The sequence below is a fragment of the Malurus melanocephalus genome, unplaced genomic scaffold (genome assembly GCF_030028575.1).
Source record: "Malurus melanocephalus ecotype Western Australia unplaced genomic scaffold, MMel_1.1 scaffold_53, whole genome shotgun sequence".
In the NCBI taxonomy this organism is placed as follows: Eukaryota; Metazoa; Chordata; class Aves; order Passeriformes; family Maluridae; genus Malurus; species Malurus melanocephalus.
This window is the reverse complement of record NW_026623285.1, coordinates 2,289,134-2,310,186: the sequence shown is the minus strand read 5'-3', so window position 1 is coordinate 2,310,186 and position 21,053 is coordinate 2,289,134. Positions and strand designations below refer to the sequence as shown.

Sequence of the window (21,053 nt, the reverse complement as noted above, 5' to 3'; positions counted from 1 at the left end):
AGCTGCATGGGGTTGGTAGGAGGGCAGAATAAGACTGCCAGAGACTGCGACACAGCTGGAATTATCAGGTAACTTGATGCCCTTGTCTAGGTTTTAATCAGATTTTGCAAATACCCCTTGCAAGCCGAAATCTCTCTGAAACATCAAGCATTTCAATCTGTGGCTAACTGCACCAAAGTCCACCTCAGCAGATTTCTCCTCATCTCCTACTCCTGCAAAATAAACACCCTGCGCAGAGAACAACTTAGAAATCCTCTAATGCACAAAGTAGGAGTGTATCGAGATGTTCTCCCTAATTCTACCTAAGATTCCCCTCTGCACCACCAAAACTACAAAGTTTTTCGCAAGTTTAGTCTAAAATTAAACACTTCTATTTCAATACATGGCAGTTTCCTAACATGTGTGCAACACAAAATAGCTGTGCTATTTTCCCAATACCTGACCAAAACCTGAACTCTCTCACATTTGGATACTCTCATTCCTTGCTCAGTCCACCATGTCACAGCCTCTCTCCTCCTCTGTCACAGTCTCTTTCCTTTTGAGCCACAAATAAACCATACCTAGACTCACTTTCTTATAAGCCAAAACCAAACTGCTCCTAGACTGCCTTCTCTTCTTCTTTCTACAAGCCTCCTCTCCCGTTCTGCACCTCAGCAAGCAGTTTTACCTCWTTTCTTTCTGGCCTCACTAGTTCATTAACCTCTTTCACAATTCCTTGAAAATTTTAACAGCAGTTTAAGGATCCCTGAAAACACTCTAACTATCTTTGGTAGAGTACTATCATAGAGTACACAAGGTGGCAGAGGTAATTCAACCTAAATTTCAGAATACTGACACTAAAAGAATATCAATTGAAAATGGGATATGTTAWCTACTAGGTATTTCAAGTCAAAGTTTCCCAGCTCAACTTGAAGCTTTATGAGAAATAATGAAACACAATAAAGCTGGCATTAAGGAAAAGTAAATCCAAGGGCCCATCGTGTTGTGGAGGAATTTTCAAAAAAACAAAAAAGAATAAATTTTGCTCTGAAGTAAATGCCCCTTCATAAGCCTTCGTGTAATGTATTTGAGCCAGTTTGTAATCCTCACTTCAAAGATGATATAATTTTCCCAAGCCTCYCCCCCAAGAGGTGTGTGGTTTGTGTTATATTTTACTTAAAAGCAGAGACTTGGAATCAAACCCTGGCAAACACAGTTACACCTTTTTTGTTATTATTATTTAATACTAGTCTTTTTGTTGGTTTGGAGTTTTTATTTCTGCCCACTGCTTCAATAGTTTTAAAAAGCATTTCACAATTTATAGTGCCACCTAGTTTCTAACCAGAAGGTTAATACTAGGTAGTAGAGCTCAATCTGCTTTCTCACATATTAAAGGACACTTCCTTTAACATTTCAACAAAATAAGGGGAGGAAGGACTTGGTGTGCTCACACTCACCCTTTTGTTGTTCTCTTCTTCTTGTGCCTTCCTGAACTCGTGCTCGAGGGAGCAGTCGATGTCGTTGAAGAGGCCGACTTCCTCACAGTTCTTCAGAAAGCGTGTTGGTGTAGGAGTCTGATCTGAGAATGTGACAAGAAACAATCATTGGYGCTTATTATTAAAAGGACAGGGAGACAATTAAATAGTCTTCCAGGAAATGAGAGGTTCTAGCTAAACTTCTCTTTGTCTTCCCACCGCTACCACATCATCATTAAAAAACCCACACAGCGCTGAATTTCGACACTGCAGCACCACAGGCAGCCAGTGCTTGCCACCAATGTCTGAAACCAGGCAGCAGTCATCATTCAGGCAGAAAGTCAACAGCATGGATTTTCCAGAGCACAGAGCATGAGTGCATGTCCTTAGCATGTGCAAACAGTCATCAGAACTGTCTATAAACCTCCAAAAATAGGGGCATGCAGAACAGCACACCATACAGATCATATTATACATTTACACCACACCACACAGGTCAGCTGCTGGGCTTACACAACAGTCAACACCTTCAAATGCTCAAAAACAGCCTCAAACACACACATACTTAGCAAGAAAGGAAGCCATGGCATGAAGTTCTGCTTCCAACACAATTTTTAAGGAGGAGTTCAGCAACATTTAGAAAAGCTGTGAAAAGTTAAATTTTGGCCACAAAGAAGCATCCTTTTGCACTTTATGCCTAAAAGCATTGATAACACATGCAAAACTATGAAATTTSGAGTTAAAAGATTTTTAATGCCTTCATCTCTAGGATTTTCTGTCCTCTCAGAATTTACAAAAGGAAAGAAAGGATTCGCTTTACTGCCACAGGCAGGAGGGACGGAAGAAACCACAAAGTTTTCAGACACATTTTCAAAAACCTGYAAGACACACAAGCTAAATTGCCATGCACACTTCAGCTTCAGTGATGACCTTGGCTGGTCTTTCTTCAGGAAATGAAAAATCAAGCCCAAACTCAGGAACCAAAGACTCCCCAAAGCACAGCTCTGAGGCACCTCCATTCATTCTGAGGCTAGTTCTTCATTTTTCCACCTTGGCTCCTTCCTCCCAAGGCTCTGTTGCAGCTCCAGATGCTTTGTACCCMATTTTATAGAAACACTGGACTCCCTCTGTTCAAAAATAATCTTCAGCATAGTCCTTGRCAGCTTGCATTTCATTCTTTAAAGAATGAAAACTATCATACTAAACCCTGTTGCCAATATTGGGTCAATTCTGACCTTAGAAAAAAACTTCCTACTTCAGCAAGTGCTGGAAGAAAAAATTGGTTTTTTGCACCTAAGTAAGCTGGGTCAAGTTCTAATATTACCCTCTCAGAGCAAACAGTTACCTGACACAATAAAGTTTATGTGATCAGGACAGAAATACACATCAACCCTTAAATAAGCAGTACAAAAGCAAGGTACAAAAGGTACAAAAGAAAATGCAGTTTTCACTTGGAAACTAAGGAAGAGGATCAGCCTCCTCCATTATAAAGCCAGCTAAAGTCAATTTCCACCTCTATCAGGCATGCTCCTTCAGGTTTGACCTTCTCAGGTAAGCCAAGGGCAAAGACAACATTTGCATTTATATTTTTGATGGAACACAAAATGCAAGTCCTCAGTGTTAGAATTCTTTTTAATTTCTTTTGACTTGAGCATCCTATTAATGAGCTTAACGGAAACAAGCTCAAGTTTTTGGGAATGCACACTTAGTKAGCTGTGAAAGCTAACAGAGAAATACCATATTACCAAAGTTAGAAACCTAACTTTCCAAGAATCCTGCAAGAAGTCAGAAAAAGCAGACRAGTTGACAAGCTGAGGGGAGCTGAGGACACTCAGCACTTTACAGGTCCATATCCTACATAAGCAGTGCCAAACAAATCTCTAGGGTAACCCCAGTAATATCAGTAGATTTACACCAGGGTTATCTTTGGCCCTTGGACTACAGTTCGTACTGGATGCGGGAGAAATTGATTTAATTTCCAAAAAGGATTAAATGCTACTTCAGTGAATAATACCATCGTTTCGTTGAAAATCAAAAACAATTGTTGCTAAGCCTTCCTGGACACAAAGCGCACAATAGTATCTGGATGTGAGGTAAATACAGGAAATATTTTATTGTTAGAAGTGGTATGTCTATATCAAATAAGCAAGGTATCAATTTCACAGCCAARATGAGAAACTACAGTTTCCTAAAGAAGTTGATACCACCACTTTCAMTAGACTCAAAAGTCCTGGGTTTCTTCAGTGTTGCTTGAGCCCAGAAGTGACAAAAAAAAAATCTCATTGAATGAATCGATTTCAACACTGAAAAAAGCAAGCTAGAGCAAGAATATGGGTTCAAATGCACAAAAGCCTCAATGGCTTTTCTCTCATGCAAAACATCTGTCTTCTGCACAACAAAATAACCAATGGTATTGCCTCCAGCTGAACTTTCCAGTTAACTAYTTTAATATCTCAAAAGATCATAACTGATAAAGACACTGTTTACACCACCTACATATTGAGATGGTGATCCTGATTTATTGCCTCAGTCTCCCCATACAGCTACTGTAGTTCCTGTGTTCCACAAATCAGACTGGCAAAAATTCATGCCAAGATTTTGTTAAAACAGACAAACCCTCATTTCTTCCAATTGAGGAAGGAGCACCACCAACCAGCCAGCCTAAACTTCATCCACAGACCTTCTGGAAGTCAGCTCCGTCAGATGTAAAACACGACCTACCTTCCAAGCCATAACACTTCAGCCTTCAACATTCACAGAAACCAGAAGTCCAAAAAAACCTCTGTTTGAGAGCAGAACTGATAAAAATTCAGACTTTAAAATGCTGAGATTTTGTGTAGTGAAGTAGTTACACTGCACATATAGTGAACTCACTGGTTTCAGGATTTCAAGGCTACCAAGTCTAGTAGCTTGCAATCCGAGCATTCAACTATTTTGCCTCTGCAAGGCACCAGTTTTCCTTTAGGATGCGGGCAAATCAATGAAAGAAATTCCTCTCAACACCACAGGAATTCTTTTGCCTAGATTAGACAAGCCTTTGTGTTTTAATTGGACATGGTATCTGAAAGGAGACCCTAACGTAGGCTACAAAACTAGGTCTCCCAGAATTAATAAAATATTCCTAATTCTCAGCACTTAAAAATGCATTWATAGTTCCAACAGCTTGTGCCTGACCTCACTGCTCCCTGTTGGTACAAACAAAGCTTTTGTTGCTATCACCAGCGCCCACAACTATTGCAGACTCACTGAGAACAGGGCTCTGATTTGTTGTACTTCAGCAAGTGGATGAGCCAGACCCATCTGGAGCAAAACTGAGACAGAGGAGTCTCCCCTCTGCACCACTCTCAGCATTCTGGCTGAGGACACACGTTACGTAGGAAGCTGCTCTATAGCCACACTGCTACTCACACTACCCAGGACTTTAATGTCACAAGCTGCATTTTGAATTGGCAGCTTGAAAAACAGGTTTATTTATCTAGGTTAACCCTGGACACCTGCCTRTTGTACTGATCAGCTATCCCAACCCAGTCCCATTGTCCAACATGTAAAAATCTTTCCATCCTCTACTAGTMCATCCTCCAGAACTAGTTTACTGTCCTTCAAGGCATCTACCTCCAACCATCTGCCTTTATAGGTAAACCTGTCATCTGATAATGACTCAGGAAGTTATTTCTATCTCGACTTTATTACCAGCTTGAACACAGAATTTGTCAAGTTTCAGACTGGGCATTAAAAGTATTGTTCAGCCTATTAATCAGAAAAATAATTAGCCTCTCTKATGACATAGCCATGGCCAGAAAGGTTGCAAGAAACATTAAGTTTAAATAAGCTTAAAAAAATGTAAATGGACAACATATAAGCCCCAAAGCAAGCCCAAATTATCTCACCTGTGTAGATCCCAAGTTAACCTACTGGATGTTACAGGAAGGGATTTCAGATGCACTCAGTAATCATATTCTGACCAGTGTCTCATATACTGTGTGTATTTTGGTTGCTGCCTTTTGAAAATCTGTCCTCAATGTCTGAAGTGATACCCCATTTTCCAGACTCACTTAAAAAAATATGCTGTAAAGCAACRGGGAATTTGAAATCTTCAGGAAAGTCAAAAGGTTCCATTATGTACTTATTATGTTTGGCAATGCATGGGGGTTTTGTTGTTGTTGTKGTTCATTTGGGGGTGTGGGGATTGAAATAATTGTCACAGAAAGGACACTCAGCCTMAATATATTGTTTTTAAAACAGCAGCTCAGGAAACACAACATTAGCTTGCTAAACAGAAATTTACTCGATTCATCCAGAATGTGTTTCATTAAATTATCTTGAATTCCTGGGTTTCAACCCAGGAATTCAAAAGAAAACTTTAAAGTGTGCCACCAGTTTAAAAAACTGGTGAACCAAAAGGCAGTTATGTGAAACAAGCTTTCATTTTGACAAAAAAAAATTAAATTCTGACTTGGTAAAAGATGCCTAACAGCACAGCTCCAAAGTGTGTAACTTGACTCTTCATTTTTCTTTCAAAAAAAAAATACCAAAAAACTGTTTAGTCTGATGTGCAATAAAAATAGACATTTGGCTTGTTCAGCTGTGAGCTCTGTTGAAGTTATACACTTACCCATGTTGTACTTTCATACAATGATAACAAAGTCAGAGTAATGGGACTTGCACAGAAATTTGAAGGGCTGCCCATCAAGCAGTCACAAAGAGGAATGTCCTGAGAAATTCAGAAAGGTTTCTTCATTGATTTCACAGGTTTTTACCCAAGTGCACTGAGGAGCTCAACATCCTAACGCATCAAACAGGTGGAGAAAGAGGAGAGGGAGAAGTGCACCCACACACAGGAGGTGAAACTGCTTCCACCAAGATGAGGGCTACCAAGAACTTTACTGCTTAAATGTGTACTGTTTAAAGCACTGGGTGGACTTTCTGGGGGATTCATATACTGGGTAAAACTAATTTTTAAAGTCTTCTGGTCACTCTGACCCTGACTATTAAATGTAAGAAGATGTTTCATTTCATTTTTGTTAAAGCAAAGGTCACAGAAGCAAACAAGGAAACAAACTACAGTATTAGTCCTTAGATCCAATCATTTTACACTCCTCAAAATTCCTGCCTAGATAAACTGGTGTAAACTACAAGGAGGAAAAAATTAAGGCAACCAAGGGTGATGTAAATTACCTTGCTTGCACAGGCATTACCTGGAAAAGGAATACATTTGCACTACCTTTATTGCAGGCACATTTTTCRTCTAGAAAACACTGTTTCTACCTCTGCAGTGGGCTTTATCACMAAAACTCTGGAGGATTTGGTTTCAGGAAATAGAATGGAGAAGAAAAAAATATTTCTACATAGACAATCTCCAGTTTCCAAAGTWTAGTTCCACAGGGCTTTTAGCACTTCCCTGGAAGAAAAAAAATCTGTTCCACAGACATTAATATCTCAGTGTWTAAACACAAAAGCTTTGTCACACAACAAACTACAGAGTTTCAAAGCAATGCAAACTGTTCACTTAGCACAACAGCAACGAGTTGACATCTACTTCAGTCAAGTTAACTACCRAGTTGCCTGCAACAGTGACTGGCATGCAAAACTTACATAAGATATTCTCTGTTATCTCAAACAGCTCTTTTTTGGCTGGAAAGATGGAAATGGAAAACATCAATGACTCTCTRTACTCTTAACAAGACTTTCTAACAAACAGAAACAAAATACATAAAACAAAGAGGAACAAGTAAAATTAATTTAAAAATACTTGAATTGTCAAGTTGTAAAAAAAGTAGCACTTGYATTTTAATGCAACACCTCTAGTGGATTTTCCTTCCATTTATACAGTCAAGGAACAGAAAGCTGTTTAGTGCATGCAGGTATCTGGGGCTTCTGAATTGGTTCAAGAGATTGGTTCACCAGATTTAATATAACTTTTTCTTCTTAAGCCAGCATGAAGAAAATGGTAGAAAACATAGTGGAGCTAGCTGATAACAAGAAAGCCCCTGGAGAGACATTCCTGATAAACCAGCACAGCRCCAGGAGTTGCAATCAGGTCATGAACCATTGTTTATGAGACACTGACCCCACCTACACAACAACATATAACTTTTCACATAAGGTAACTTTACCTCTCCCTTAGAAGCTCATATTTCAGATCCCAACACAGATTTCACACAGTTCCTCCTTCCCAAGCCATATTTTGCTATTGCGTTTCTAAGATCTCTCATGCAAGACCAACAATTTCAGGAGCAGTTTATAGAGCACATGTTTAATGTGTGTTAAATATTACTGATATTATAATAAACCTGGACTTGGAATTAAGTTACCTCTGTAAACAGAGTATATAATTCTAATGTCTGCCTGAAAGCTTACAATGAGTTATTTTTCATGACTAATTGCAGATAATAAATGGATCATACACAACCAATTAAAACAATATACACCACACTGGAAAAAAAAAAACCAAAAAAACTTAGAAAGTCTGACTTCAAGGCAGCTTAGGAGAAAGAGGGGGAAAAAGCAACTATCACTGCACCTGGCTTATTACAGGGCAATTGCTGCTGCAATTCTTTGAACCTACTGATGACAGAAACAAATTTTTWAAAAAGYCAAATAAGCAAAAATGCAAAAAACAAGGAAGGCATGAAGACAAATGTCTAAGAGAATAGTGTGCCTCTTTTCCCCATAGATCATTAATTTTTCATTATGAAATCTAAGAACAAAACATCTTAAACTTTAAGGTATTTAGATTTCCCCAGGGTTTCAGTGGGTAATGAAACAACTATTTTTCAATGTCTTTCTGCAGAGAGTAGATGATCTATGATGCTTCCAGAGTAAGGACTGCAAAAMGCCAAACAAATCCAGCAAACAAACACAAAAAAAGAATCAATACACAGCAGAATCAAGTTGCCAGGCCATTACAGGTCATGCACACTGGCCACACAGCTTTTAGCTCTTTCACTGCTATTGAGGTTCAACATACACACACCTGAAAGAATACATCCCTTAGAAGCAATCTGGGAATCTTTCTGGCCAGAAAACTACATTAATATATGTAGTTGGCTAACTGCAGGTTTAGGGGGGCCCAGCATCAGTGGTAGAGCTGGAAGTCATTCTTTTTGCTTGGGAAAGCAATCCATTGGAAGGAGCAGGACAGCTAAATCGTAGAAGTTACCAAACATAAATGGAGCTACTCTGCCCAGGGGACTCCTGATGACAGAACAGATTCCATAGAAACTGCACTCGAACAAAAGTCTTGCYAAACAAAAAGTTTTCTCAAAAGCCAGTGCTTGCACAGGGTGAATGTGCCCACAGCACAGATGTCCTCGAGCAGTTTCACTGCCAAAGGACACAGCCAAATGCAAAAGCAGCTTTTTCTCATTTGTGCTTRCAAACACAGGATTCTGTGGGCATGGCTGGCATTCAGGCACTTTACAAGACCTACTCTTCAAAACACGGGGTACGGTTTCTTTCTAAACTTAGTCCACTATAGCATTTTAAAATGTAAAAGCAAGGTAAGTTCTATYTGGGATAAAGTCTGTCTAACTTCTCATTGGTGCTTAAAAGTCCCAACAGAAAACAAACAAAGACCTAATTAACATGTTTGCAAGCCATTGTTACTTGATTATGATTTTCACAAAAAATGGAAGTACTATAACCATACAAGAGTTAGTCTGCTGGAGTMCTTTAATCGGTATACATTTGCATCTGAAATGGCACAATTTACCTTGAAGAAGCCCATTGCAAAAGGTAAATATTAAACACTGTTAAACACACACACACACATTTGCATCATGTGGGGGTTTTCTACCATTACTTTGAAACCTGAAAAGTTCTAGTGATACTGTTCTAAATAGTCCATAACTTTAGCCCAAAGAATAAGCAATAGGAAAGGGAATAGGAGAGGAAAGAAGTAAAATGAAGGCTAGCTTGATCTTACTCAGTGCTGGCTGGAGGTCAGCAAATCATTGATAGGTGGCTACACAGAGAAGAGCATTAAAAGATTACATAAGAAAAAATACTACTCAAGAAACTAAAAGGTGCAATTGCACCTCAAACCAAACAACCCCTGTGGATGATGGGGGAAGGGCAGAGAGAGATGGGGAAAGAGCACTGGGTTTCACCCACTGGTTTACCTTTCTAGTTGTGGCTCTTTACTGCGGGCAGCTCCTGAGTCACCATAAAGGTGGTGCATAGTGGGGCCTCTTGCAGCTGCTGAAACGAGTCTGTTCTGCTTAAGTAGCAAGTCTTACAGCAACAGCACAAATGCACTTCATTAACACTCTCAYTGCTGGGCTCCTGAGTGACATGCATTTAAGTGCCTATATTTCACTGGAAATCAATGATAGAGCTGCCACAGGCTGAGGTTCACTCCCTGTCATGGCAAACTTGTATTAAGGCAGAAGAATGGCAATTGTCTTTTTGTTCAAATGTATGCATTCTAGCTTATTCCATCTCTCCTTATTATTTAATTGGAGCTAGGGCTTTTTAAAACCAGTYTTGGAGGCATTTTGCCTGTAGCTTTCCAATAGGAGTCATGCTTTCAACATCATCTGAATAGTTATCTTGACTCTTGAATTCATGTCTTCTTACCTGATAACATATTATCTGTTTTTATTGAAGGAAACTTCAAAGTCATTTCATGTTTGTGCCTGTGAATCATCAGATGATCCTCTGTTGGAAAACGCTGTCAGGCAAACACAGAAAGAGAGAGAGGAAGAGAGAAAAAAAAAAAAAGAAAAAAAGAAGAATTTAATTCTCTAATAAACTTTTGGCATTAGACAGAATTTCAAAAACGAGAGAGAGAAAGAATTTTTTCCAGCTAGAAATGTGTCCAAATGGCACAGGAAACAGAATATTTGAAAATACGAGTGAGTATGAGTAACAAATAGCTGTACTTGATTTAGAAATACATTTGCTGCCGTACTCTCYGGGATGACAAACCATAAGGTGTCATGCAATTCCTTGAAAAGAATTACAGTCCAGGTTTTAGATTCTAAGGGTCTCAGACACCCACTCCAGTTACCCCAGCCTCACAAGTCACCACGTGCCTGAGGATCTGTGATAACTGCTGTTGTRTGTGCTCCTAGCCCACGGCAAATGCTAAGTAATGAGACAAATCTTAAATCACTTCACTGGATTTTTCTGCTTTTGTGTCTTTCTGCAACATATATCTGATGAATAAGCCAGCTTTTGTCTACCCAAAAGTATTCATGCAAAACATGTCTTTAATTTTGGAAATGTCTGATACTTTGATTTGATTTGAAGTGGCAGTGCAATCGTGCACAGTTTTATAGCAACTAGTTATGACCCTTTATGATACTACATCAAATTCTTTGCCTTTGTCAAGCAGAGAAGGTGGAGAGCTGGTTTTTGTAAGAAACTTATCAGTGTGCTAAGTTTGTTTTACAGTCTGGTAACAGACTATTACAAGAAATAGCTTTTTTTTTTTAACAGAACAAAAAAGAGACAAGCCTGAATAAAAAGCTCAAGCACTTGCACATTTGGGCTCAAAGAACAAACTGGTTCTATGAAGTTTCCTTCACCAGAACAAGCACACACAGACCTTTGCCACAGAAATGGTTTCAACTGGGCTATTTCAGGACTAGCAAAAGCCAAAAGTTGTATCACCAAGGCCTGAGAAAAAAACAATTAAAAGTGGGTTCTTAAAGCAATGGGTAAATAGGAGACTAAAAAAAAAAAAAGCAACAACAGAGTTAAAGGGACCTAAAGCTTTCCACAGAGTACAGACTTGGCTAAGTGACTTTGCTTGTGGCCATAGCATAAATAATTGCCATGAGTTACACCTTCTGAAAATCTCTCTAAGTCTATAGACAAAGCAGCATAAATAATGGAATTGAATTCTCTGAGGGAAAAATGAAAAAGAAAGAAATCCCAAAGACCTTTTCYTCACTGTTGAAATCCTGGTTCATTRCTTACTCATCTGGAAGAAATGCAGCACTAGGAATTTATGTTAAGAACAAAGGGAATATCTGAGAAAGACTTTGCTCAATGAAATTGTGAGGGGAAAAAAAMCCCACATTTGTTTCTCTTGGAAACAGATTTTCCTTCATGGATGCCATGCTTTATCTTCRGGATGAAATCAGCCAGCTTAAACAGGGTGTGGGGCAACAGGGGAGAAACTGTTGCTCCAGCCCAGACTTTTGTCTTTTTCCTAAGTCTACTTTCTCCCTTGTGTAGAAGGTCGACTCCCTCAGCCCTCAGCTCACATCTGTATGGGCCAAGAAAGAAGCCAGTCCCCAGCCAGCTTAGATGGAGAGCAGCTCTGCCTTATGCACTTATGTCAAGTCCCCATTTACAATAAACAGTGGTCATGTCTGGAAATGGGAAATTAAATGTTTCTTTTTAAGAAGGAAGTCAAACCTATATTGCTCATCTTTCCAAATAGTAAAAGCTCCCAACCAAACTTGCTCCCTGAACACCTAAAAAAGCTTGTTTGGATCAGCTTCTCCTCCACTGAGGAAATTAATTAAGAGTTGACATGAAAGACTCCTCAAGTCTACTGACATCAGTGGAATTTAGTTTCATCAAAAAGGTGAATAACTCRTGACAATTTAACTCAGATACTTTTATTCCATCTCTGTGACACAATGGTGGAAGTTTAATTCTGCATGTGGGACATATTCTCAGACTGAGGGACAATCCAAAAGATGCACTCTGCCTCCCATAGGAAAACTCCCACTTAGTGAAACACCAAAGCCACTCAGCCAGTTGTTAACTGGACCAAAGGCTTCTCCCTCTCCTTATTTCAGCTCTGGGCAAAAGCAACAACTAGATTTCATCAGCAGTCTCATCACTCTGCCAGAAAAACCGAAAGAGCTGTAAATACATCAGCCAGCTGAAAATTCCCAACGTACAGTTGAAACAAGGAAAGGTTCACTAATTAAGAGAGGAGACTCTGGAAAATGGGTAAACTAAATCACTCAACACAGATGCACACAGGAAGCCTGTGGCAAAAGCCCAAAAGATGCCCTTGSCTGAAGATTTTACTCACAAACTCTTGTCACTAAAACAAATTAGGGTCAGAAGTGCYACACATGGAACTTCCCTCATCACTGCATGTGGGGGAACTTCCCTGGTGACYGCAAAATCACTGAAAAATACCACACAAACCCCAGTTCAAATTTCAGCAGGTAAAACCCTTGTTACTTCAGTTTTTTTTAAGCCCATTAAACAGCTAATATTGCAGGTCACGTTTTGCCTTCAGAGACATATGGCAGAGCACCAGTCACTAGGATGGGAATCCCAAATGCACATCCTGGGGCAAAATTTATCGACAGGCTGCGTTTTCCATAGAAAATATTTAGTAGAAAGTTATTTTAAAGATTAAAAAGAAATAAATAAATAAAGATCAGCTAATAAGATATCATTGTGTTTAATTACTTAAAACAAGAAAAAAAAACAAAACCCAGGAGGGTTACTGCATCCAATAGCAACATCATATATTCCATCATACGTCCAGCAGAGGACAGATAAACGTGTCCTGCCTGGTATGTCCTCTCTTGTTAGTCCCTAAAGGAATCTGCACTACATGGCTTAAAACATTAGGCTTTGGGATGAGAGAAGGCACAGAAGCTGCTGAAGGAGCACTTGTACCAACTCACTTTTGACTGGCTGTTGTATTTGCTTGAAATATTTTGCAATAATGTCTTGTGGGAAAGGAGAGAAATGAGGGGGAGCAGGTCTTAAAAAAARMATCCAGAAAACCCCTGACACACATATTATTATTAGACGTGTTAATATATCAGGAGGCATTATACAAGCCAGAGCTAGTGCTGAGGACTCAATTAATATCATCGCTGACTCCACTCACCTGTGAGCAGCCTGGGGCACTGCAGACAAAAGGCCTCTCCTGCTCCAAGTTCATCTYTGATTCCTCATAAATCTACATGTTAAAAGGGGGAAGGGGAAAGAAAGGGAACCTATGAATATATACGTTCTAAACTTCACACATGCATGCAACATACAGAAATCGCAGTTTGTGCTTTTATTTCAAACTCTGCAAAACAGATCAGAACAAAGTTTTAATACTCAGAACACTAATTTTGCTAATATTCAGCAGGCTCCCTACAGTCTAAGTTCTTACTGCTCCTTCCTGAGCGCCAATTTACTTTTAAGATAGGAAAAAAAAGTACAGCTTTCACAGCATAAATCTGCCTCAGAAAATAGCATATGTTCAGTGTTGTCATTAGATAAGACCGTGTCTTCTCAGAAATATCTTGAATTAAAGGTTTTTACCTTTCCTCCTTCAGTTCCTGCTGAACAACATTAAAACCAGACGTCTAGGTTACTTCTGAGAAAGASCCCACCTTTTGAAGTTCTGCATCCATACTGTCTGATATTAATAACTTAAATACATTACATACATGCTCTCTATACACACAAGGTGTGCATCCCCATCCTTTAAAAGGTCAACTAGAGCCTCAGGAGCTTGAGAAGTGAAGTTTTGTCTAGAACTGCATTTACCCATAGCAGCTCCAGTCCTGTAACCTTGAAATAAACCCTGGGGGAAAGCTCCCAAGTCTTGAATAAAAGCAAAGGATGAAGCATTCACCCTCAGAACGCAGTTATGCAGCTGAATTTGAGTCAATATTAGGGCAGTGTCAATAAGCAGAAAAAAAAAGTCAGTAACATTTTAGGGAGTAAGGTAAGTAAGTCATTTACTTCAGAAATGTTTTCAGCCTGTTCGTACAACTCTTTTTACCAGCTAGAAAATAGTGGCTAACCCATCTTAAAGCAGATGACTTAGAGATTACCTGAAATCCYTCAAAACTCAGCCTCACCACAGCCCCTCTTAGAAAAATATCTGGGTTGTGTTTGTGCAATTTTCTCATTAACCAAAGAGAAATATCTTGGTGGAGAAGSAGAATTTGATTTTAAAACTACAAAAATCTGCAGATGGACAAGTGGTAAAGTTATTCAATCTCACTGAATTTTTTTCAAACTACAATTCATTGCTTCCTATCATCAGGAGTATCTTTACCATGCTTACAGTTGATAATGTAATACACCACTAACCTGTACATCAGCCAGACCCATACTTGCAGCAATTATTTTCACTGGATGATAACATTTTCTTTTTAATTAAATTTCATTCCAAAGGACAACATTATCCTGACAGTATATTTTCCTAATTGTGACATAAAAAACTTCACTGTATCTGACTCCACTGACTCCTAGAAGCAGAATCCACAAGTGAAGAATTTTCACTTGTATTTGTCCTTCAAGCTCCACAAGGACACTGCTCCCAAAAGATGATAATGAGCATCAACTGATCTTCCTGATGTGGGCACCTCTACAAACATCTGGCCTGCGACAAGTGATTTATGGCACCAAATACAATCAGCTGTCAAGATTAAGACCCTAACGCAGGCACAATCTATGTATCCACACAAGTCTAGAACTGAAATAACTAAAATTGTACCTAATTTACTCCTTTAAGATTAWTCATATCCTGTTTTGATTTAACTTACGGCTATGCTAAACTGAAATAGGATACTCATAATCAGAAATGAAAGAGTATATTCGCATACTAAAATAACTAAAGGTGTTAAATTACTTCTAATTTCAGTTATTTCAGTTCCAGACTGTGCATAGACAAGCTCTTTAGAAATGAAGCCATAAAAAAACTCTGAATTACACTATCCTGTCTGAAAGAAAAAAACAGCAGAGAGATAACTGACTAGAAAAACAAAACCCTGCAAAAAAACAAAACCAAAACCTACAGCTAAGTTAGATTTTTAAATCCACCTCTATTTATGGGATGTGACCCCAGGGACGCTGTCTTTCCTAAAGACAACTTTTTCCTATTCACAGAAAGAAAAAAAAAAAAAAAAAAGAAGCTACGCATGGATAATGAAAGGCTTTATTTAATATCTCAATTGCTCCTGCAACTGAAGCACTGCCAAAGGTTTCTGTTACCCCTTTTTCCCCTCCTCAGGGGACAGTGACAACAGCATTTTCAATAGCAAAACAACAGATGAGAYTCAGTTAAAGAAAACAAGATAGTAACAATTCTGGTCCCAAGCGTCCAAGTGAATTTCAAAACATTACCAGGAATTATTTGGAGTTTGATTTCTTATTGAGTATTGCAAGTCTAAGACTTCCCTCCCCGCCCTAAGCTTGACCTTTAGTCCCTGAATCCATCAGTGCATGCTCTGATAACAATTAAACAATTCTCAAAGTTATCTAGGTAGAAAAGCATGGATCAAGCACCAAAATATCATACTAGATGACGACTAGAATCCTGAGCATGGGGATCAGGTCCAGGAAATCAGCTATAAGAAAACATGGAATTGGTGTTTACTCTTACTTGGAAAAGGTGGCAGAATTAACATTGAATTGTTTTCCACAAATGTACAAGTAACTGGTCATTTCCATGAGAATCATTCTTTGCCAACTCTAAACATAAAACAAGTAATATTCCTGAACGGCTGTATCACCTGCACTCCAAGGTGCTGTCTTCCAGAACTTAACCCATGTAATGTGCTGCCAGGTGGAGCAGTGCCCTCCAGACAAATTGCACCGTGCAGAGTTGGTGTTTACACGTAATGTAATCACTGCAGTTGAGACTGTGGTACGATAGACTCTCTTRCAACACTAAATTAGTCAAAGAAGCTGCCTGCTGCCTACACTTTTTGAGAGTGTCTGGTGCTTGGTTTTCATATGGCAGCGATTCCAGCTCTATGTTTGAATTTTGACCAGAAACAAGCAGCTGAAAGTCTGGGCTGTGAGTGTGAACCTCCTGCAAGCCTCGATCCCACTGAACTCCTCAAATCCGTGGATGCACCAGCAACTCAGGGTCTCACCCACCCCAGGCTTGCAGCAGGATGGGGGCTCTCAGCARCAGAGGCGTTCTGGCTGTGCACAGCACAGCTCCCATGGCATCCTTCTCRGGGTGAAGGCATGCATCTTCAGCTCAGACAGCTGCACACAGCCTCTGGCACACACTTCTCTTCACATGCCTCACGTGTGTTGCTGGCCCACACAATCCACATCTTCTTTTTCCACGCTGTGCACAGGTGAGGGAAGGAAATAACATAACCAGTGGCAACATTTCGACATCACCTAATAAAAATAAATCACAGCAGCCTTTCCATCTAAATTAGGGTGCTTATTAGGGATCTTAAAAATTCAAGTTGCACTCATGCAACTCTTGTAGTACTACCTCTAACTGCTGCAATTAATGCACATGAAGAATATCAGACAAATCTATGATGACTGTAAAGTTAAAAAATTGCTCTGGTCTGAWTTTTTTTGCTTCTGTTATCAATAGCTTAATTTATTGCAACTTTGYGACCTTTTTGAAGAAACAACCAAGGATTATAAATAAAAGTGAACGCAGTTATTGATATGTCAGCATTAGTTCTGATATTATTAACAATAGCCATGAGTGCATAATCCAGCAGAAAAGGGGGCTGAATTTTAATAGACATGTTAACAACATCTGTCAGCATTTATTGCCCTATTGTGACCACGTAAAGAGCCTTATTGGCAGAATGTGTAAGTGAGGAAATCTGCTATGTTGTTGCAGCCTGCCATTCTCCTGAAATATCACTCTGCTTAGGAGAAGTTAAGGTATTCTAATTAGAAAAAGAAATAAATAAAAATACARGAGAAAGACTTCTGCAAGCCATGTCACTGGAAGAGAAACAAATACATTCTGCAGCAAACCAAGGTTTTCTTCTACTCCTTGATTCTTGCATAAGATAATTCTAAAAAGTTTTTATTATAATTAATAAAACTGAAACCCGTAGTGAGGAATGCAAGAACATAACAAAGAAATAAAAGCAAACAGAAGAAACAGAACCACCCTCAGAACACAGCAACAAACTACATCCCCTCTCAGCAGCATCCAGAGGGAAGTACCCCATGTCCTCAGGCTCCTCAAGATTTTGCAGAGCCCCAGGATCACCTTTTCTGAACCATAAAAACAGTTTTTACATCTAACACCAAGAAAGCATGCTCCTTTCTGTCTCTCTCTCCCCGTTTTTTAACTCAGCAGTAATCTTACTGCCATACTGGTAAAAACATCAAGCAGGCTTGTTTCCTGTTTCAATGTTATTCTTGAAGTGGGCTGCAGTAAGAATCTGATTTTCATTGGGCTATTATTATTTGCAGCTGTGTGACCTTTTTAACCCTCTTTTAAAAGTGACATTTCAGCCTTCAACCTCAAGCTGTCTAAATGTTGCAGGGTTTTCTGGCCTCTGATTAACAGAGGAAAAGAACCGATGGGGAGGTGTACACTACAATGTGTCTAATGCAGGTCAGCGCACCCGTCCTGCCGTTTGCACAAGCGAGTAATTACACTCTTATAAGCAACCTGTTTGTTGAAATTAATCACCTGGGTGCGTGCTTGCAAGACAGGTTTCTTGAGCCTGGTGTGACCAAGGTCACTGAGATTTCCAAACACARGTACAAAATACACAGTCGCTAGCGTTAGCAGTGGTATGCAGACACATGAGCAATAAATGAAGCATCACCTGTTTTTTAGGGTCATGGGCACAATGTTTAAAAAGTGAGAGGAGACATGGTTAGACTGCACTTGTGAAGAGTAAAAAACCCCTATCGGTGTATGCAGCATTTTAAACTGCTGGTGATGGCTATTGGGCACAGTGCTATTTATAGATAATTAGAGCGTTATTAGAAATGCTAGTAAGGCTTGTTGTTTTTAGAGGTGTAACACACACAGGGTTAATGCCTGTGGCTGTTCCCAATACGTACTTGCTTGAGAAGAGCCAATTTTAAGCACCTTAGTGCCGAAACAGTGCACGGTGTTTTTTGTCAGCGTGGGCTTTTCAGTGGCAGYGCTTGTTTTCTGAACTAGCATCATGCTTTCCACATGCCAGCATACAGGGCTCATTATCACAGCCCTGCCTRCTTCAGCTGCTACAACGAGGGGTCTGTCAGCATTTCCATTAGAAACCCCCTGGTTTCAGGATTAAAGCATTTCCAAATGGTTCTGGATGCTGGAAAGCAATTTGTGTCTGGAGTCCCCAAGAAGGACTTTAATACGATGCACATTTGAGCTGGAGCTTGAGCCCTCACTAGTACTCCAGTTAAGTTTTTGGGATTGCATTTATGACATTTATGTGTGGAAAAACACTCAGCTTGGTCCTTTGCTCATTTATTTTAAAAAAAGAGAGGCCCATAAATCTTCAGGCAGAGCCGAGTGCTCTCAAAAAGCAGTTGATGTGTGAATTGCCTCAACAGCAAGCAGCCTCCCTTTAGTCTTTTCCCTGTGGCTGGCATCTGCGAAGTCACTAGCCACTGGCATGCTTCAGGATTATCTGCAAATGGAGTATCAAAAAGATTCCTTTTCCATGCTTCCAAACACCCCAATTCTTTTTAAATGGCTACTTTGTTTACTTATTGCCCGCCTGAACAAAATTCAGTGCTGGGAAAGCTCTCCAGCAGTCCCAAGGTTTTGTCCCTTCTCTCTCTTACAGGTATATCCATTCACCTTCAGATCAGCCAAGGGAGAGAAGTTTTTGGTCCCCCAACTCAGCGTTTGTCCACTGAAAYGCACCATTTCTGTTATCAAAGAAAGACAGACAGCTGCTTCCTGACTTTCTTCTGCTTATGCAGAGCTGCTTTCTTCTCAAGAAAGAGCACAACTGGGTACAACTGAAAAAATACGGGGCAAAGATAGGAAATYTCAAAACAGAACAAGAAAGAATTTTGTGCAACTCTGGAATTAAGAAGGAAGGAAAGTACAGGGAGAAAGAACCACAAAGGGACTGGAGGCAAGAAGACAGCAGTGGAAATGGATAAGAGAAAGACAGTGGAAGGACTGTAAACCACAGAGGGCTGAGGAAGAGGAGGGGAGTAAAAGGATACCTCTGAAAAAGAAACTCAAAATAGAAAGCAGATGACCTACTGCCTTCCCACGTAGCAGCAGCGTGAGAGCTCAACACTGTATCACCCATGCAAGTATTTGGTAGAGGGCAGTTTGTCCCCAGCACTGGCTGATCAGGATCTCAAGTGTAGTGGAAATGCACCAGCCTAAACGGTTACATTTCTTGGACTTTCCATTTCAGTATAACAAACCCATCAAGGATTCACTTGCAATAGTGCAAATGGATTTGCTGTTTTACAGAAATGGCTGTGGGGTTATTAAGCACAGGCCACCAAAGACAAAAATGGAAGTAGGAGAACAGAGGGGAAAAGTGAATTTAAAATGAAAACACAAAAAAAAGACCCCCCAAAAAAAAAAAACAAAAAAAAAAAAAAAAAAAAAAAAAAAAAAAAACCAAAAAACCCTAGCACTTTTGAAAGCAGTTCACAAAAGTTATCTCAGCACAGAAATATTCTATAGGAGAAATAAGATCTTTATAGGGCAAGATGGCTATTACTTCAACTCTGGAAAAACACTTTGAGGAATAATGTGGTTATTTTGCACTCTGTGATTGGCCAAGTAGGGCCAGCCGAACCTGGATATGGCCCAGGCTTGTAGTTCTGCAACTGTCCCCCACTGATGGCATTTGCAGAATAACCCTAATACCTGCTCTCCCCCGTTACAAGTCTGAAACGACACGAGAGACAGGACTGGAACCTCGCCGACAGCACCGAGGTTTGCTTAACAGAACAAGCASCAGCACAAGCTGAACGCAGGTAAGGAGAAGGCACTATTCAACAACGCATTTTGCACAGTGACAGACAAAAACCATACCTGAAGCACTTCTCTGCTTTCTCTACGTGCAATTTTTCYGCATTCCAGAGCTGAGAATTCAACAGCTTTCAGACCAAGTGAAGTAAAACCAGTATCTGGGTCTATRGACTTAACAAGACAAATGTTGGTGAGAATGTCATGTGCCTGTGGGTAGTCAAACTGCATCTGAATGTCAAGTTTCTCTTAACATGAACAAATTCTTTCATTGCTCTGTATGATCAGATATTTAAGTGTTCATGTTAGAAGACTTAGACTTGAGGGTCTTGAAAGGGAGGGAAGAAAGAAAGGATGGAGGAAAAGAGGGCAGGGGAAAGAGGAGGAAATTGGGGGGGGGGGGAATGGGGGAAAGCAGAAGGAAAGGAAGAAAGGGAAGAATGAGGGGAGAAAAGGAAGGGAGGAAATGGAAAGAAAGGGAGGAAAGGGAAGAAAGAGGAAAGGGAGGAAAAGAAGGAAAGGGAAGAAAGGGAGGAAAGGGAATAGAGGGAGGAAAGGGAGGAAAGGATGGGCTATGTTAAAGCAAGATTCAAAGTGTCAAATGCTTTAAATAGTGTGCTACACAAGGACTCCCCACTATTTTTAAAGCTTCAACACTGAGGTTTCTTATACCAGATGCACGTACATACTGATAATACAGTCCTTATTTAGGTCACTGTCCACCTCACAAATTGTTCTGCTCAAAGAGAGGTGGCAGAACTGCAATAACAACTGCAATAACACAAGTGGCTGGAATCTTGTTTAAAGAGACAACCACTAGTATCTAGCATTTTAAAGGAAAAACGTATTTGCTCTGCTCTTTATGAGCAAGTCTTGGCTTCTCCCTGTATGTGACAGAGTCCCTTGGGGCAAAGCATATGYACAAAGAAGTTAAAACCACCATTAGCTGAAATCAATATTTACTACCAAACTCCTGAAAGATTTAAAGG

General features: G+C 39.8%; 1 protein-coding gene across 1 annotated transcript in view; it reads right to left on the bottom strand.

Moving 5' to 3' along the window:
* Positions 1–13,338, bottom strand: part of CREB5 (cAMP responsive element binding protein 5) — a 206,914-nt gene extending 193,576 nt beyond the window's left edge. Inside the window, exons 1-3 of the mRNA XM_057365513.1 lie at positions 13,273–13,338; positions 10,032–10,125; positions 1,437–1,558 (exon numbers count right to left, since the gene is read on the bottom strand). Coding sequence (XP_057221496.1) covers positions 1,437–1,558; positions 10,032–10,125; positions 13,273–13,326 — 270 coding nt within the window. The 5' untranslated portion in view covers positions 13,327–13,338. The remainder of the gene's footprint in view (positions 1–1,436; positions 1,559–10,031; positions 10,126–13,272) is intronic.
* Positions 13,339–21,053: the final 7,715 nt, after the last annotated feature.